We start from the raw sequence: 18,471 nt of genomic DNA, 5'->3' as shown, positions 1-18,471 counted from the left end.
CCTTGACACCACCTCACCCGAGAGCCGCAACTACCCCAACCAAAGAGACGAGTGGAAAGGACCCGCCTTTTGCACCCCTGGTCGGCCCCCAGCGACGGGACCCACTAGGCCGGCCAAAATTGGCCTCCATCGACCCGTCCTGCAGCATCGGGCGCGAGAAGAGCTCGGTCCTGTTGCCGGGAGCAAGATGAGCTCGGTCCTGCTGCCTGGCGCGAGACGAGTTCAGTCTCACAGCATCGGGCGCGAGACGAGCGATGGACCGCAGCTGGGAGAGGTCCAGTCCTTCGACGACGGTAGCGGCCGGACGACGAGGAGAGGGATCAAAGGCCGACACAGGCCGCTCACCGACGGGCCGACGTCGTGAAACGACCTAGATCACCGCCATGAGCCACCGCAGAGAAGATCACGGCAGTCCACCTCCGCGCCGCCGCCACCACCACCTACCACTGCAGGGCGGCCGTCCGCGGCCCAAGCCGCCCACGGCCCGCGCCGTCACAGGGCCGAGCAAGCAAGCAAGCAAGCCGTCACCCTCCTGCCTTGACCCGCACCATCCACCGCCGCTGCCATGCCTCCAGCTCCGCCAGTTGCCGGCCATGGCAGAGCCAGGTGCCCGCGACCCAAGCAGCACACTGCCCCCGCCGCGCGACGGGCCACCGGAGCCAAATCCGCCAGATCTGGACGGGGCCGTCGTGCGCGTCACCGCCAGAGAAGCCACACCGCAGCAATCGTGCGCCGTCAGGGCCCCAAGTCGCTGCTGCACCGCTGTCACCGAGCACGCCCGCCGCCGCGCCGTCGGGCCTGGCACAACCTAGTGCCTTCTTGCGTCGCGCCGTCCCGAGTCGGACACCAACTACGAGGAGAGGGAATAGATCCCCGCCGCCACCAACGCCGGCCGGGCTTTGCCTGGCGGCGCCTTGTGGTGGCGGCTGGGGAAGACGCCGATGGGGGAACGAGTGGTCGCGCGCTAGGGGTTTCCCTCGAGGACTTGCGGGAGCGGCTCGGGGGGACGGGGGGGGGGGGGGGGGGGGGAAGGAACTCGCGGGAGCGGCTCGGTGGGCGGAGAGGCCGACGAGGGGAACAAGAGGTCCAACATTAAACAGTAAGTTTTTTTCAAAACCTTCCTTTGGAAGGCCAGGAGACCATCTTACCTTGAACATTACAAGGCAATGTTCTGTTTAGGACAGACAATAAATTTCAACTTCACTGACCCAAAATATAGCTAACTTTAAACAATGCGTTTTCCGTGCAATCTAATAGATCTTTTCATGTCTTCATCTGTAAACTTAATGTTTCCATCTGCAGGATAGACTTGGAGCTATTGAAGAGCATTCGGATCTCGGTCAAGGTTTCCATGTCGCAGAGAAGGATATGGGTATTAGGGGAATTGGAAGCATGTTTGGTGAGCAACAATCTGGAGATGTTGCAAATGTTGGCATCGATCTGTTCTTTGATATGCTTTTTGATAGCTTGTCCAAGGTATTGTCATTTTAGTCAATCGCAAGTTCTGAGAGGTGTGCCTCCCATTTTAGTTAATCATAGATGATACCCCCGCGTTGCTGCATGAATTAGTTGCAATATACTTCAATGATATTTGGTTGTGGAAAGCATGAATTTTAGAACTAAAGCTAAAAACATATATGATTTATTGTACTTGATTATTGTATAGTTATAAAATATTTATTGAATATAAGTACCATACTAGCACAATATAACATTAAATTCCATGTGTAGAAGAGAGGTTTGGCAATGCAACTCAAAATAGTATTCATCGGGTGCATATGCACGTATATACAATATACATGCAAAACCATATGGTGTACAATGTGGGCCTCAACCTCTACTATACAAAGACTAGAAAGTGGGTCAGGATATACAATATACATGCAAAACCATATGTTCAACACCCCCACCACCCCTCCCTCCCTGCAGTCGAAGCGTCGCTGGAGACGCAGAGACTGGACCTGAACTCCTCAAAGACGGGAGTAGGCAATCCCTTAGTCATCACATTAGCGAACTGTTGCGCCGTCGGAACAAGGAGAACCCGAAAGTAGCCAAGGGCCACCTGCTCGCAAACGAAGTGAATATCGAGCTCAATATGCTTCGTGCGGCGATGATGGACCGAGTTGGCGAAGAGGTAGACGACGGAGACGTTGTCGCAGTACACAAGCGTGGCCTTGTGAACATCACAAAGCAACTCCTGGAGCAGCTGACGAAGCCAGGAGCATTCGGCAACGGCGTTAGCCACTGCCCGATACTCTGCCTCGACACTTGAGCAGGAGACCATGGGCTGCCGTTTGGACGACCAAGAGATCAGCGAGGGCCCAAGGTAGACACAATAGCCTGAGGTGGAGCGATGGCTGTCGGGGCAGCCTGCCCAATCCGCATCAGAGTAGGCGACGAGGTCGGTGGAGGCGGAGGCCGTTAGTCTGAGTCCCAAGGATGTAGTGCCGCGTATATAACGGAGGATACGCTTCACCAAGGCCCAATGAGAGTCCCGCGGGAGTGCATGTGGAGGCACACCTGCTGAACAGTGTACTGCAGGTCCGGACGCGTCAGTGTCAGGTACTGCAGGGCACCGACAATAGAGCGATAGAACGCTGCATCTGACGCAGGAGAGCCCTCCAGGGCTGAGACCTTGGCCTTCGTGTTGACGGGTGTGGCGGCAGTTAAGCATGCCCGCACGCTCGAGAAGCTCGTGAGCATACTTCTACTGATGCAGAAAGAACCCATCGGACCTTCGGACCACCTCGATGCCGAGGAAGTAGTGCAGGGGCCCTCCTTGAGGGCAAACTCATCATGAAGATGAGCTGTAAGCCGCTGAAGGAGCTCAAGAGCGAACGCTGTCAGGATGATGTCGTCGATGTAGAGCAGTAAATATGCAGTGGCGGCTCCCTGATAATATACGAAGAAGGAAGCATCGGAGTGAGTGGACCGGAATCCAAGCGACTGCAGGAAGGCAGCGATACGCTGATACAGACCCGTGGCGCCTGCTTCAACCCGTAAAGAGAACGAGAGAGCAAGCACACGTGGTCGGGATGCTCGACGTCGACGAAACCAGTGGGCTGCTGACAGAACACCTGCTCAGCAAGGTGGCCATGCAGAAAGGCGTTGGAAACGTCCAACTGATGCACGGGCCAGGCACGAGAGAAGGCCAGCTAGAGCACTGTGCGGATCGTGCCCGGTTTGACAATCAGGGCAAAAGTGTCGGTGAAGTCCACGCCCGCACGTTGTCGAAATCCACGGACCACCCAACGAGCTTTGTAGCACTCAAGGGAACCGTCCGGACAGGTCTTGTGCCGGAACACCCACTTGCCAATGATGATGTTGGCATTAGGGGGCCGCTGAACAAGATGCCACGTGTGGTTGTGCTGCAATGTGTCGAACTCCTCCTGCATCGCCGCAAGCCAATGAGGATCCCAAAGGGCTGCGCGAGCGGAGGAGGGGACTGGTGAGGGCGTTGATGTCGAGGCAGCACAGGCATACTCGTCCAAAGTGTAGCGCGTGTTGGGCCGATGCACGCCGGCCCGAGCCCGAGTCATCATGTTGAGAGGCGGAGAAGCGGCCGGGGCGGGCGCGACGACGGGCGATGGTGTAGTCGAGCCCGTCGCGGAGGCATTGGCAGGCGAGCCGGTGGCAGGAGAGGCAGCGCCGACAGGGGGGTGGCCATGCCAGGGTCGGCGGCCGTGGCCTGAGGGGTGCCCATTGAGGCACCTGAGAGGGAGGCCCGATCCGACTCGACCTCGGGAGAGGGAGTCGTGGACCAAGGGGCCCGGTCCGACTCGACCTCAGGAGAGGGAGTCGTGAACCCAGGTGGAGGCGAAAGCCGCCTGGCCGGTGGGGCGACCGGGAGCTGCGGCCTGGGCTCGCACCAGGCGGGAGGTGCGAGGGGGGGGGGGGCGGCGCCGTAGGCGATGTAGACGGGGGTACCTGGTGAAAGGGAAACACCGACTCATCAAAGTACACGTGCTGTGAGGTGTGCACATGGTGGGAGACAGGGTCATAACACCGGTAACTTTTGGTGTTGGAGGGATAACCAAGGAAGATACACGGGAGTGATCGTGGTGCAAGTTTGTGTGGGGTGGTGGACGCGGTGCTAGGATAGTAGAGACAACTGAAGATGCGGAGCCCGTCATAGGACGGGGGCGCACCAAAGAGAAGGTGATGAGGGCCGTAGTTCCAACGAGGACGACACGGACGGATGTTAAGGAGGGTAGCGGTGGCCAGAGGGTCAGGCCAAAATCTGGGAGGTACGTTGGAGTGAAAGAGCAACGTACGAACGAAGTCATTAGGAGTGCGGAGTATGCGCTCAGCGCGACCGTTCTGTTGTGACGTGTAAGGGCAGGTTAGGCGGAAGATGGCGCCGTGGGAGGCGAGAAGACCTCGAACAACAACATATCAAACTCTTTCCCTTTATCTGTTTGGAGTGCAAAAATAGGGCGACCTAACTGTGTGGTGACATAGGAGTAAAAAGCCGTGAGAGCATCTCCAGCCGTTGGCCCCCCCAGGAGGCATAAAAATTGCCGCCTGGGGGCGAGCCAGCGGTAGAATCGGTGCTAGGGGCGGTTGGGCATCCAGCCGGCGCCCCCCAGGTCACTCCCAGGCACCGATATCGGCCCATTCGCGGTCGCTTTTCGGCCCAGATAAATAGAAAAATGGTCCGATATCGGTGAGAAACGGCCCATATTTGGCGTGGTTCGGCATGGTTCGGCGTTGAATTGTCAACATAAATAATTTTTTTATCACATAGTTCATCACAGAAAATCAAATAATTCAACAAAATAGTGCAACGACAAATAGTTCAGTACAAATTATATAGTTCAACAAATAAAAACTCCATATTTCATCACACGTCGAGCTAGGCGTCGCCCTTGATCCTCCATAGGTGCTCCACTAGATCCTGCTGCAATTGATGATACACTTGTGGGTCTCGGATCTCCTGACGCATACTAAGGTAGGCAGTCCAGGTTGCCGGTAGCTGGTGATCAACTTCGGCTAGAGGACCCTGCCTGTAGTATGGTTTAGTGTCAAACACTGGCTCTTCCTGCTCGCTCTCGATGACCATGTTGTGCAAGATGACACAACAAATCATGATCTCCCACATTTGATCTTTCGACTAGGTCTGAGCAAGGTACCGGACAACAGCAAATCGAGATTGGAGCACACCAAATGTCCGCTCCACATCCTTCCTGCAAGCCTCCTGCACCTTGGCAAAGTGGGACTTCTTGCCTCCTGACAAAGCGTTTGAGATAGTCTTCACAAATGTAGACCATCTCGGATACATGCCATCAGCTAGGTAGTACCCCTTGTTGTAGTGCCGCCCATTGACCTCGAAGTTCACCGGAGGAGAATGACCTTCAACAAGCTTGGCAAAGACAGGGGAGCACTTCAGCACGTTGATGTGATTGTGAGTTCCTGGCATACCAAAGGAGTGCCAAATCTAGAGGTCCTGTGTGGCCACCGCCTCAAGTACCACACTGCAACCACCTTTGGCGTCTTTGTACATCCCTTGCCAAGCAAACGAGTAGTTCTTCCATTTCCAATGCATGCAGTTGATGCTTCCAAGCATCCCAGGAAATCCTCGTGCTGCATTCTGTTCTAGGATCCAAGCAGTGTCTTCCGCATTGGGTGTTCGCAAGTATTGCGGTCCAAACACTGCCACCACTGCCCGACAGAACTTGTAGAAACACTCAATGGTGGTGTACTCGGCCATGTGCCCATAGTCGTCGAGTGAATCACCGGGAGCTCTGTATGCAAGCATCCTCATCGCTGTCGTGCACTTCTGGATTGAGGTGAAACCAAGTTTGCCGGTGCAATCCTTCTTGCACTTGAAGTAGCTGTCGAACTCTCGGATGGAATTCACAATCTTGAGGAAAAGCTTTCGGCTCATCCGATAACGGCGGCGAAATGTTTTGTCGCCGTGCAGTGGAGCGCCGGCGAAGTAGTCGGAGTAGAGCATGCAGTAGCCTTCGAGACGATGCCGGTTCTTTACTTTCATCCGCCCCGGCGCCGAGCCACCTCGCCGCGGCTTTTCATTGCTTGCCAGCAAGCCGGCGAGGGCGGCGAGGACCATGAGATGTTCCTCTTCTTGGATGTCGGCCTCGGCTTCCTCCTCCAGCAGCGCAGCGAGCGCTTCCTTGTCGTTCGAGTCCTTTGCCGAGGCAGGCAAATCGCCGAACACCTTGTGGGCGTGGTGGGCGCGTACCCGCCGCTACACTGCCCCTCTGCGGTCGGAAATGCCGGAAAAATTGCCCAGCCGGTGGTGGAGAGGCTGCGTCGGCGAAACCTCTGCTCTTTTTCCGGCGGGAGTGGGCTATCTAGCGTTGGCGGGCGATGGGCGGCGCCGGGATCAGCCGGTTGGCGGCCGAGCGCGCGGGGGTTGGGAGGCGAATCTGGAAGATAGACTTGACTTTTCGCCTGACGGTGTGGGCCAGACGTGTTTTTCTCTTGCGCCGGAGCCCCGAGTGCCCCCCAGTGCGCCGGGTTCGGCCTGCGATCGTCGGGCCCAAAAACGGGCCGAGCCGGCGAATTTCGGTGTCCTGGGGGCGCGACTGGGGCGTTTTTTCTGCGCCGGCGCGGAAAATGTCGCCTGGGGGGCCTGTTGGGGGTGCGGCTGTAGATGTTCTGAGTGTGGCAAAGACATCAGATTTGCGACGAAGGGGAAAAGTCCACACATAATGAGAGTAATCATCTAAAATCACCCAATAGTATAGGTAGCCGGTATTGCTTGCAACTGGAGATGTCCAAACATCACTACGAAGTAACTGAAATGGAAAAGTGGAAATAGTTGTGGACGCACTAAAAGGAAGATGAACGTGCTTGCCTAGACGACAAGCCTCACAAGTATGATCATCAATCTTATTACATGAGAAAGAAAAACTCCTAAGAATTTGACGTAAAACGGTGGGGTTGGGATGACCCAAACGAGCGTGCCATAGGTTGACGCCGGCGGCAAGAGCAACTGGAGTGGTGGAGGTGGCACCGGGGTGCACGGGGTAGAGCTCATCAGGGCTGTCACATCGGTGAAGTACCATCCGGGTACGGGCGTCCTTCACAGAAAAACCAACATCGTCAAATTCAACGATAACGGGATTCTCACGTGCAAGACGACGAACAGAAACAAGGTTCGTAACTAAGTCAGGTGAAACAAGAACATTAGACATAGTGATTGGTGTGGATGTAGAAGGAAAATTAGTGCGACCGACATGGGTGATGGGTAGAGACGAACCATTACCAACGGTGATACGAGTGGGAGTGTTAACGGAAGTGGAGGAGGTGAGGTTACTGGGATGAGATGTCATGTGAGCGGTGGCGCCCGAGTCCATGTACCAATCGCCTTCCCCGCCATAGTTGCTTGGAGGTGGTGCCGAGTGCAGCGCGGCCAATAGGGCGGGGTCCCATGGCGGGGGGACCTGCGGTGTGGGGAAGGCCCCGTAGGGCTGCACCTGAGTGGGCTGTCCGTAGCCACCGAAGAGCGACGGGGCGGGCGGGGCAGAGTAGCCGGCGGGCTGCTGCGGGGCACCGAAGAATGCCTGGTGGCCCGCGGGTCGGGGGCCGAGAAGTCCCGACACGGGGGCCCGCGGGACGGGCATGTGGTACGCGTGTACCACCCCCGTCCAGGGGTTCTGCCCAACGGCCTAGGGCGGCGATGGCTGCGGGAAGCTGGATGGTGGAGTCATCCTGATGGCACCCGAAGAACTCTTGCTGCAAGAAAATGAGGTGCTGAAGTTTGTTATCGGTGAAGAGCGTGTTGATCTTGTTCCACACGGCGCAAGCATCGTCATCCTCCGCGACGACCGTGTGGAAGATGTCCTTCGAGACGGTTTGGTAGAACCATCGGATGAGAGTGGCCTCGATGGTGGACCACTCCGGGTTGCCCTTCATGTACTCGCGGTCGATGGAGCCATCGATGTGCTCGGTGAGGTAATACTCGCGGAAGACAAGGCTGAAGTAGGTCTTCCACGCATAGTATGAGGAGCTGGAGGAGTTGAGGCAGACGGGAACGCCGGCCTCGATGTTGAGCTCATGGATGGCGGCGGCGGTGGGTGCAGGACCGGCGAAGGGGTTGGAGCTGTTGGTGGTGGTGGATCCCGGGGAGTCCATGACGGGGCGGCGGCGTAGGATTGGGTGGCGGCGGCTGTGGGTGGAGAGGAGGTGCGGGTGGAGAGGGGCGCTGCAGGGGAGGTGCAGCGTGGCTAGGGTTAGGCAGCGCAGCTAGGAGGGAGGCGGAAGCGGGAGGTGGGTGGGGTCGCGACACGAGGCAGCGGCGGCGTCGGTTGGGAGGGACGCGGCGGCGGCGGCTTAGGGTTAGGGGAGGATCGAGAGGTATGATACCATGTAGAAGAGAGGTTTGGCAATGCAACTCACGATAGTATTGATTGGGTGCATATGCACGTATATATGGTGTATAATGTGGGCCTCAACCTCTACTCGAAAGACTAGGAGGTGGGCCAGGATATACAATATACATGCAAAACCATATGTTCAACACCATGCATGGTTGCATGTTGAGGTGGATCTTTTCCATGCATGGTTGGATTTTGAGGTGCGCCTTTTCCCATACATGGTTGCATGTTGAGGTGGCATGCTTGCATGTTGAGATAAATAAGTTAGTGGGGATCATCTGTTTAGTTATATATGATATATGATATATTGCTTTCCACTATCACAAAAGCTACCTACTTGTTCTGTTATGGAAAAAGTCCAGTTTAGTCCCTCAAACTATTCATAAGGAGCGTTTTACCATTTAGTCCATTTAGTGTCTCACCTAACCACCTCAACTTTTAAAACTGTATCACTTCACCTTTTACAATGATTTCTAAGGTGTTTATGCCCTTGTAGCAGCCACTGAACCTGGTTTTGCATGTGTCAGCTGCATCATCCTTTCGTCCTCTCCAACTCCCATATCTCCCTCGCAAAATCTGTTATATGTCGCCGCTTATTTTTTTGTCGAGCATGTGATCTCATGCTCACGTTGATCCAAGCATCTGATACTACATCAACATGCTCTTTGCTGATGGGCCATAGAATTTAGTGTGCATTCTCCAACTAGAAAGGTGAATCCAAGCATGCATCTATCCCTTGTTCTCGGACCCCCTCACTGGTTAGGACAGCGAGGCTGCCTGTGGTGGCCCCAAAGGCACTTTGTGTTCGTGGGCGCTACTACCTTCAGAAAACCATTATAGTCGGTAGAGTGAACTGGTGTTGGAAGTGGGGTTAAGTGAGATGGAAAATAGTTAGGTGTAAAGTACCCCTCGTTGATAGTTCCATGGAGTAAAGTGGGACTTTCTCCTTCTATGATCATCGTTGTTCCATGCTGCCTAGTGGATTTGGCAATCAGTTTATTTTTATATCCTCTTAGATAACCAACACAAAAACTGAACCATTTCTTTGCACTATTCACCGTCCAAGTCTTGGCACATTTTATAAGCCATATCCGGTTATGTAAAGGCTGTTCATAATACAAGCTATTATTCTACTACCCATATATGTATTTATGTATTTACATCGGTGGTGCTAAACCGCTAGTTCATGTTGGAATTGATCTTGTTATTGGTGTTAAGCGTATAGGATTAGATCATGTTTAATTTGTTGTATGGTGTCATAGCCATGTAGAGTTGCATCAGTGTTACTAAGTTATGGTTAGTTGCATGCTCGGCAACATGGTGTAGCAGCTGAATCAGCAGCACAGAGATAGAGTGAGTGCATGCGAGTGGATTGGAAAGCCAGGAGATGAGTGGGCGTGACTTTGCTTTAGTCAGACTTAGTCATGTACGTATGTATTAGGTGACCAAGAGACTAGTGCATGTGGAGAGATGTGGCCTACGTGCACATGTATTAGTGTGGTCAGGCTGTGTTGGTGTGAGGCTGCATGCATACAGTTTGTTTGGCCGAGTCGTGTTGCCATTGAGGAGAAGCCGTGCAAGCGCCGGACGTGTGTGTGTGTAGCTAGCCTAAGAGAGAAGTGGATCAAGCAGTTGTGGGCTTGACCATGTGTGTGCGTGCACGTGAGTTATATAAAGCCATGTAACCAGGTTGGTTAGTATGTGAAGAGAGGAAAACACTCTGGCTAAAAGGCATCAGCTGAGCACCAGAAAAATTCCTGCGTGTGTGTTCTTCTTTTGTTCACCACCCTTGTGTTAATCTCCTGGGCTATAAGACAACAGTTCACCTGGTGCTGTGTTACGATGCTTATTGGGGTAGTCGTCACATGGTTATATATTTCCTTGCGGTTTCTTGTGGCGCATATACATCACATAATGTTTATTAGTGTCTCATTCATTGGGTCTATATCATGGTGAGCTTTATGTCTTGTAGTTATTCATCGGAGGAAAACCAATGCATTTCCATCTTTGCCATCATTGTGCGTGCAATGTATTTGTATTTCAGTATTTTTAGTTTAAAGATATTTAACTCATTCTGTGAGCCAAATTTCCTTCTAAAAATTTTGTCATGGTGTTTCATGATGTGATTATTTTGAGTCTTGACAATTTTTTTTCTGCTTTTAGGTTGATCAATTTCGTCTTAAACCCATTCCTTATAAAGATGTTCAGGTAAACCTAAAAAATCTCATTTGTTGTGTTAAATAGCTTCATGTAATCATGACTAATTTCATTCAAATGATTTTACCTTCTTGCATTCATGAATGTTACTCCCTCTGTAAAGAAATATAAGAGCGTTTAGATGACTACTTTAGTGATCTACACACTCTTATATTTCTTTACGGAGGGAGTACATCTGATTTGTTATATTCTTTCCACAGCTGGACATTAACATTTCTCCGCATCTCTCTTCTGAATACATAAGTTATCTTGAAAATCCTGTTGAATTGCTCAATGAAGCAGCGCAAGCTGCAGAACAAGATATATGGAACTTAATGCAATTCACAGAAGATCTTCGTCGACAGTATGGGAAGGAGCCCCGTGATATGGAGGTCTGCTGTTGCTAAAATTTCATGTGGATATTAAGTGTTGATGATGTTAACTTTTTGTCTTGATGCCCTTCTTTTTTGTGTAGTTGCTATTAAAAAAGCTCTATGTAAGGCGGATGGCAGCAGATCTTGGTATCAGCCGGATATATCCATCTGGCAAAATGATCATCATGAAAACAAACATGAGCAGGAAAGTTTTTAGGCTCATGGAAGAAACCATGGCTTCTGAGACGCATCGCAATTCTTTGTCATTCACTGGAAAGGAAATTAAGGTAAATATCAACAGTCTCCACATAGATCCGCTGTGAAAAGTAACGGTGTGCTAGGGACAATGGTATGTACTCCCTCCGTTCCTAAATATAAGTCCTTTTAGACATTTCAAATAGACTACAACATACGGATGTATGTAGACATATTCTAGAGTGTAGATTCACTCATTTTGCTCCGTATGTAGTCACTTGTTGGAATCTCTAAGAAGACTTATATTTGGGAACGGAGGGAGTAATACGGAGTAGTATGTGAGAAACCCCACTTGAAGGAATCACTGTGAAAAATGTTGGTCTGCTAGGTTCATACATAATGAATTAGTCTACAATGCTTTTACATAACGGATTAAAATCCACAATGCTTAATAGTTTCATGTCCAGGAATCCATTGAATAATGCTCCCTCTGTTCCGAAATATAAGGTATTATTTTTTTCAAAAAGTCAAACTCTTCTATGCTTGACCAAGTTGCTGATATTTTTTCCATAGAAAATTTGGTCAAACATAGAAAAGTTTGATTTCTTGAAAACAGTAATACACCTTATAGTTTGGAACGGAAGGAGTACTAAATAAGTGAAAATAATTGGTTGCTGACACGCGATAGCACATTGACTCCATATACCCATAAGTTCTTCTATATTGCCAGTGTTGTACGGTTAATTTGTTGCATATTATTTGACATGTTCTCTTTTGGTCTCATGTTTTATGCATATACTTCATTTCCCCCTGAAAAGGACTGTAAACGCTGGACATGGCTTGCATGCTCATTGGTTTTGCTCCCATCTGTGCTCCACACCTACTTAATGAGCATTGGACGGTTGTCTCCCTTTCCTCTCTCCAAACGTGTTTTTCCTTGAAAAAACAAATTGTAATACTATCAGAAATACCGATTGTTCTCGTAATACTAGGACAACATTTAAACTGGAGGGAAATATACATGGCTGAGCGTGCCAATGCATCCAGAATACATGGCTGAATGCCACATCTCTTAATCATTTACTAACACATACAAATCCATAGAAAATCTACCACTAATACAAACAAGAACAGATGAATTAACCAGGCGGAAACAGAACAAATTAGCGACCTGGAGGCTGAAGCTCATCAATCAGCGACATTGGCCTTAACATAGCCCGAAGAAGAGGCAAATCCTTCAAATCACCAGTGAGCTGGAGTTGAAGCGAAGTAATCTCTCTTGTTCTCTGATGGCTTCTTCAAGGATTGATGCAGGGAACCATGAGGATCATGCCGAACTCACTCGTAATTTTTCTTCAAGATCCCATCCAATCGTATCCACTCTTGTGCTTCCCATCCTGCAAGTTGTAACCTATGCACAACTGGTGTTGAATCGGCCGCCAAGCTCTTCCACGTGCAGTATCCTCAACTTGTCCACATATAATTTTACTCTGTATTGTTCGATAATACTCTTGAAGGAGAGCCTTGGCGCAGCGGTAAAGCTGTTGCCTTGCAGAAATGCAGGGAAAGGCTGGGTAGAAAAGACCAAAAGTGGTCGGACCCTTCCCCGGACCCTACACAAGCGGGAGCTACGTGCACCGGGCTGCCCCTTTTTTGTTGTTGGATAATACTCTTATAATGCAGGTAATATAATTTTACAACCTGTTCCATAAATCCATTCAAATCACGGATGGTGAGTGCAATACCTTGTTCAACTATTCAGGTTCAGCAAGTTATGTGCTGTCATGTGTCTGTGCACCTAAAGTGTTGCTCGAGTTTTTCTTCTTAGTTACCTACATAAAACCAGATGAAGAAATTACAATTAACAAAAAGACAACATAACTGTGAACATTAGATGTATGTTTCCTTTGCAAGGGAGATAAACTTGTGTACATAACCAGCTTTTACTGCATTAAGGTTGTGATCAAAGTTAATACATATTACTGAAAGGATGATTGTGTAAAGCACAAACCAGCATCCGAAAAAATTTCTTGATCAGGGAAAAGTAGAAAGTGAAGACAGATCCTTAAGACAATATAAGGAGAAATGAGTTCATAAACTGGTATCACATCATAAGTCAAAGGTATGACAAGTCAAAGGTGCCATTTGTACCAAAGCCTGCTCGTTCTCCAACTCTTCTGACTACACAAATGACATAGCCACACAGCACACTTGCATGATCAGACAAAAAGGGCACAATTCTGATTAAGAATTTGATCATCAGCAATGACTATCATCAGACTATAAACTTTCCATTCTTGCTGGCCATAGCATAATTAAGTTATCAAACGGTTTGGCCAACCCTTTATTATCAAGGATTCACAAATCCAAGAGATCGGATTATCTTAGATCTATATCATCACAATACAATTTAGTATTCCAAATTGGGAAAATGCTCCCCTTGACAAGACTGCTCTTGACAAGACTTTTATAGTCCACACAAGCAACTGCAACATTTATTCCCATACTCCATAATAACTGATATTTGATAATCAAACTGAAGCTATAACTTTGAGAGATGGAAGGGCCAGCTAAAAGATACGGTGTGTGTGTGTGTGTGTGTGTGTAGATTCTTTTTTTGCGGGGTATATATATATATATATATATATAAATTCAAGTCGGCGCCTTTGGTTCTTTGTACGACCGGTACTTTTTCTCCAGCTTCAGTTTAGTTGGTTGGACTACTTTTCGAGAATGAACTAACCGACAAATCCATAGCCCAGGTATGCGCCAGGGTTGCCACAACGAACGTAGCTATCAATAGTGGTGCCGAACTCGAGCGGTTTAAGTTTCCGGGGTCACACCCGCCACCTTGGCTACCATCATAGCCATTGTAGCCGCCGCCTCCGTTGTTTACCCTGCAACCAACGGCATAGGCAGTACTCTCATTGGAGTGGCCACCTCTGCCTTGTCGTGTAGCCTACACCACAGAGCGTGAGTCTGTCACCTCATCCTCCGGGTAACTTCCATCGCTGTAGAACTCGCCCCGCTGTTGTTGGTAGCTGGTGCTATGGCCACTGTAACCCACGCCGCGATCATGGGAGCATCATCGTTGTTACTATGGTCTCCCTGGCCATTTAAGCCCCCACGAGGGCCATAGCAGCCACTCTGAGAGCCGTCAATGTACTTGTCACCGTGACCCCCTTGTCCATCTATGTCGGGAGCCATGTGAGGAAGGGCCCACCGCCCACGACCATCGCTGGCATCTGCAGATACCTGATCTGACATGAGCACCGATGCGTAAGCTCGACGATCTACCATTACAGATGTTGAATATTTGAGCAATTTTCTATATAAATTAATCCAAAAATAAAAAAGGGCAGCCCGGTGCACGTAGCTCTGGCTTGTGCAGGATCCGGGGAAGGGTCCGACCATTTTGGGTCTATAGTACGCAGCCTTTCCCTACATTTCTGCAAGAGGCTGTTTCCAGGACTCGAACCCGTGACCTCATGGTCACAAGGACCTCATGGTAAACAGATTAAACATCTTTACCGCTGCGCCAAGGTTCCCCTTCAAATTAATCCAAAAATGCGATACATAAATCATGATAAACAGATTAAACAGATAAAAAGATAAAAGCATGTACAACTGAACGAGCAAAAGTGCTAGACATATAATCAGGCATGTACGATAAAAGCACAATGTCCAGATCAATTGCTAGTACAAATAATCCAGAAGCAATCCTTAGCATAAGGGAAAGAACAAGTGCGGTAGAAGAAGAGTCGGACACATCGGTAACCATGTTGCTGAAGAGGTTGCCAGCATCGGGGTAGTAGTCGTGCACAAGCACTGTAGAGAAGAATCCAACAATCCCGCGAGAGCACTCCCCAAAGATTTGATCGCTCCTCTCGTATAGGATCACAAGAGGGCTGCTGTCTCACTTTGTGGTGCACGCTGTGAAGTGAGATGGGAAAGCAGTAGGCAGGCTCTGGAACGAGGCTGACACATAGAAGACGAAGTGGCTGTCTATGGAAGGGAAGCGGCCTCTAATAGTCTGAAAACGGAACTAAAAGTACTAATGAGGAGATGGAGAGAAACATCCCAATAATTGTTCAGTTTAGTTTTCCATTAGTGCAAAATGTTTCAATTTGTTTCTTGCGTGACAAAAAGAAGGCAGCGCGCACACGTGGTACAGGTCCTAGCATGGCTCTTCAATCACGAAACACGATGCCCATGCGAGGCGTGGTGAGGCAGGCGGCGGAGGAGCGCGCATGTGTGTCCTCTTCTCAAGCTCTTATCGGTGTGTGAGGCAACCAACCTTATATGTTGGTCCAACACTCTCCGGAACCGGAATGTGACTAAACTTTCTACACTCCCTTCATGCATGAATGGGCCACATTGGCCTATGGGGTTTCCTAGGAATTATTGGAAATAGTGAAATGGGCTTAAAGCTCAATAATCTCACGACAGACGGAGCTCGACCTCTACATGGCGTGCTAAACTCCAGTGATGAACAACATGGTCGCTGGCGATGCGCACATGCCTCCTGTTGACCCACATCAGATGCGACCAATGAGGCGAAGTTAAGTTGGGGCTTCTACCCTGCAACTCGGCTAGCAGAGGAGGCGTGGGCTAGGCCGTTTGCCCTACCTGAGAAACCATCAAGCTTGGGATGTGCTTGGCCATCTGCCCGATCGAGGGAGCTAGAGAATTCAAATGTACTTGCCGATGGGACGAGATCGTCGTCGATGCTGACGATGAAGCCACGGTGGGCGTCCTGCGCGTCACCCGTGCCGTCTTGCTCCCTTCAAACATTGTCCGAGTCTCCAGCTCAAGCGCTTCTTCGAGCATTGTCGTCGGAAACACAACATTGGGGATCAAGCCACAACAACTCTCTGACCAGCGAAGACACGCGAACTAGAGCATGTGCCGCATCTAGCTCGCTTGCCATTGACAAAGATGACGATGTGATGAAGCAAGCAGGGTCGGACACTGGGATCGGGTCCATCACGGCAACATCGGCTGCAGAATAGCCAATTCGCAGTGCATCACACACCCATTGGGAGGGTGCCGGCGAAGATATTGGCAACGCCGAAGGTGAGGAGTGTTAGGAAATATGCAACTTGTATTCCCATGCGTCCATAGGCCAGTATATATACATGTGTAGGATATGCAGAAACCCCCTTATACAACGGGGTAAATACACAAGGCTACATGGCTATATAAATAGTACTCGTGGTGGATAAACAACACTGAGTTTGCAGAGATAGAAGCCATGCTGCGGTCTAGTCTGGGCCTTCATAAAGAAATCCACCAACTGTAACTCGGAAGGCACATATTGAAGAGCAATAACCTGATCCTGCACACTAGCGCGCGCATAGAAAGCATCAACACCAATATGCTTGGTGCGCTCATGCTTCACAGGAGCATGCGCAATGCTAATAGCACCTGTAATGTCAGACAATAGCAGAGTAGGTGTAGTGACAGAAACACCAAAGTCCTGAAGTAACCCCCGTAACCAGGTCACCTCTGCCATCAAAATTGCCATAGCTCGCAACTCAGCTTCTGCACTTGAACGGAAACTGCAGTCTGTTTCTTGGTCCTCCAGGCAATGAGAGAACCACCAAGAAAAACACAGTAATAATAGCATCCGAATAGGCATGAAGCTGGAAGGAACTGGAGCGAGGAAAGAACATACGGTGAGAGATCGTGCCCCGGAGATATCGGAAAACACGAAGAAGGTGACTATAGTGAACTAAAGTGGGAGCAGAGACAAATTGACTCAGAATATGGACCGGATAAGAGATATCCGAACGAGTGACAGCTAGATAGACAAGACTCCCGACAAGATGGCGATAACGTGTCGGATCAGACAAGGGGTCACCATCAGTATCACGGAGGTGAACATTGAGCTCCATGGGAGTCTCAACAATGCGCTCATCAGTAAGAGCAGCACGAGCAAGAAGATACTGGATATACTTTTCGTGGGAAATAAAAAAGCCATCAGAGGTAGAAGAGACTTCGATCCCAAGAAAGTTGTGAAGAGGGCCAAGATCAGACATAAGAGGCCTTCACAAAGGCAATGTACTCGGCGTCGTCGCCAGTGATGATCATGTCTCAACCTGCTTCACCTAATTGTGCTAAGTATTGACTACGGACCTAGTACTAATATTTTGAATAATCAAATATTGTTTTTTATAGTAAAAAGAAACATACCAGCTGTTTCAAAATGGTGAAAAATGGCAGAGAGGAAATTCCGAACATCGATGTTCTCAAAGTTGATGCAGAAATGGTTACTGGTGTTGTCGTGGCCGGAGACATAGTTTCGTGCTAGTCCGAGTCATCAATTGAAGACTTGATGATGGTAACCTGCTGGTGAATCGAAAAAAAACTAGACCGAGGATTCTTCGGATTTCCAAATTGCTTCATCTTCGTGAACACTGAACAAAGAAAAGAGTTGGGAGTTATGAATTTTTAGCTTACCTAATTGTTCGCTGGAGTTATTACGAGGGAAAAGCTTCAGTCCAGCCATAGTACACAAAGACGGCGCTCATGGGGGGCGGCAGCGTTGCCTGATGAACCTGATTGATACCTGCACCAAGAACTTTGCCTTAACATTCCACAGAAGTGCATGCGATTTTGAAGGATTAGGACAGAGGGTATTAATTCGTAGGTGAGTTGGACCGTCGTAGATGTATGTCGTGGTATTCGAAGGAATACATGGCTATGTTAGCGTAGCACAAATCTAGGATCTTTTTTAGCAGTCAATCATTGAGAAAAATGGTTTTGATCCTTTCACATTGGTTATTGTCTAGGATTAAAGTGCAGGCGTGAAAGTAGCTTGAGCCTCAAAGATAGGGACCTCAGGACTTGAATTTAACTCTACCAGTTTAAATATTTTATTCCAGGTATTACCTTATTAACAGGTTTGCTATTTTGTAGGCGGAACTTCTGGTCAATCTGCCAGACACACTACTTCTGAACTGGCTATTTCATTGCTTAGCGGATTGCTATGCAATAATGCCAGCCCTTGTGAGATACTAGATTCTTTGATTGGAAAAGGACAAGAACTATAACCTGGAATGAACTATTCATGTTCGAGAAAATGAAAAGGCAAGACACAGATATTCAATTAATCGGTCGATTTTTCAATTAATTGGCCATGGGACGGTCTCTTCTTTTGTTGGTGTTGTCACTTCAGGCAATTAATCAGCCATTGGTGTGTTGGTATTGTCACTTCAGGCAAATGTGTACCAATAATATGCAACATTGTTAAGAAAATCTGTGAAAATGTAGTGTGACAGATTATACCTATACATAAACTGGTATATTACCTTAAAGCTCCAGATTCTCCTCCAGTCCCCAGTACTTTCATATATGGCATT

The 18,471-nt window shown here is 49.3% G+C and overlaps 1 protein-coding gene across 9 annotated transcripts in view; it reads left to right on the top strand.

The window, feature by feature from the left end:
• The window catches only part of LOC125551464 (DEAD/DEAH box helicase), a 51,529-nt gene that overhangs the window by 32,577 nt on the left and 481 nt on the right, over positions 1-18,471 (top strand). Inside the window, exons 10-16 of one of the 9 annotated variants that reach the window (XM_048714711.2) lie at positions 1,303-1,476; positions 10,506-10,550; positions 10,760-10,930; positions 11,014-11,199; positions 11,926-12,008; positions 18,029-18,199; positions 18,329-18,411. In XM_048714711.2, coding sequence (XP_048570668.1) covers positions 1,303-1,476; positions 10,506-10,550; positions 10,760-10,930; positions 11,014-11,199; positions 11,926-12,008; positions 18,029-18,068 — 699 coding nt within the window. In that variant the 3' untranslated portion in view covers positions 18,069-18,199; positions 18,329-18,411. Of the gene's footprint in view, positions 1-1,302; positions 1,477-10,505; positions 10,551-10,759; positions 10,931-11,013; positions 11,206-11,925; positions 12,009-18,028; positions 18,412-18,471 lie in introns of those variants that run through there. The other 8 variants (XM_048714714.2, XM_048714712.2, XM_048714710.2 and 5 more) reach the window with 8 other exon arrangements.

This window comes from Triticum urartu, chromosome 4A, assembly GCF_056163025.1.
Source record: "Triticum urartu cultivar PI428250 chromosome 4A, HENAU_Tu73, whole genome shotgun sequence".
Lineage (NCBI taxonomy): Eukaryota > Viridiplantae > Streptophyta > Magnoliopsida > Poales > Poaceae > Triticum > Triticum urartu.
Note: the sequence above shows the minus strand (reverse complement) of the source record. Positions and strands in the feature narration are given on the sequence as shown.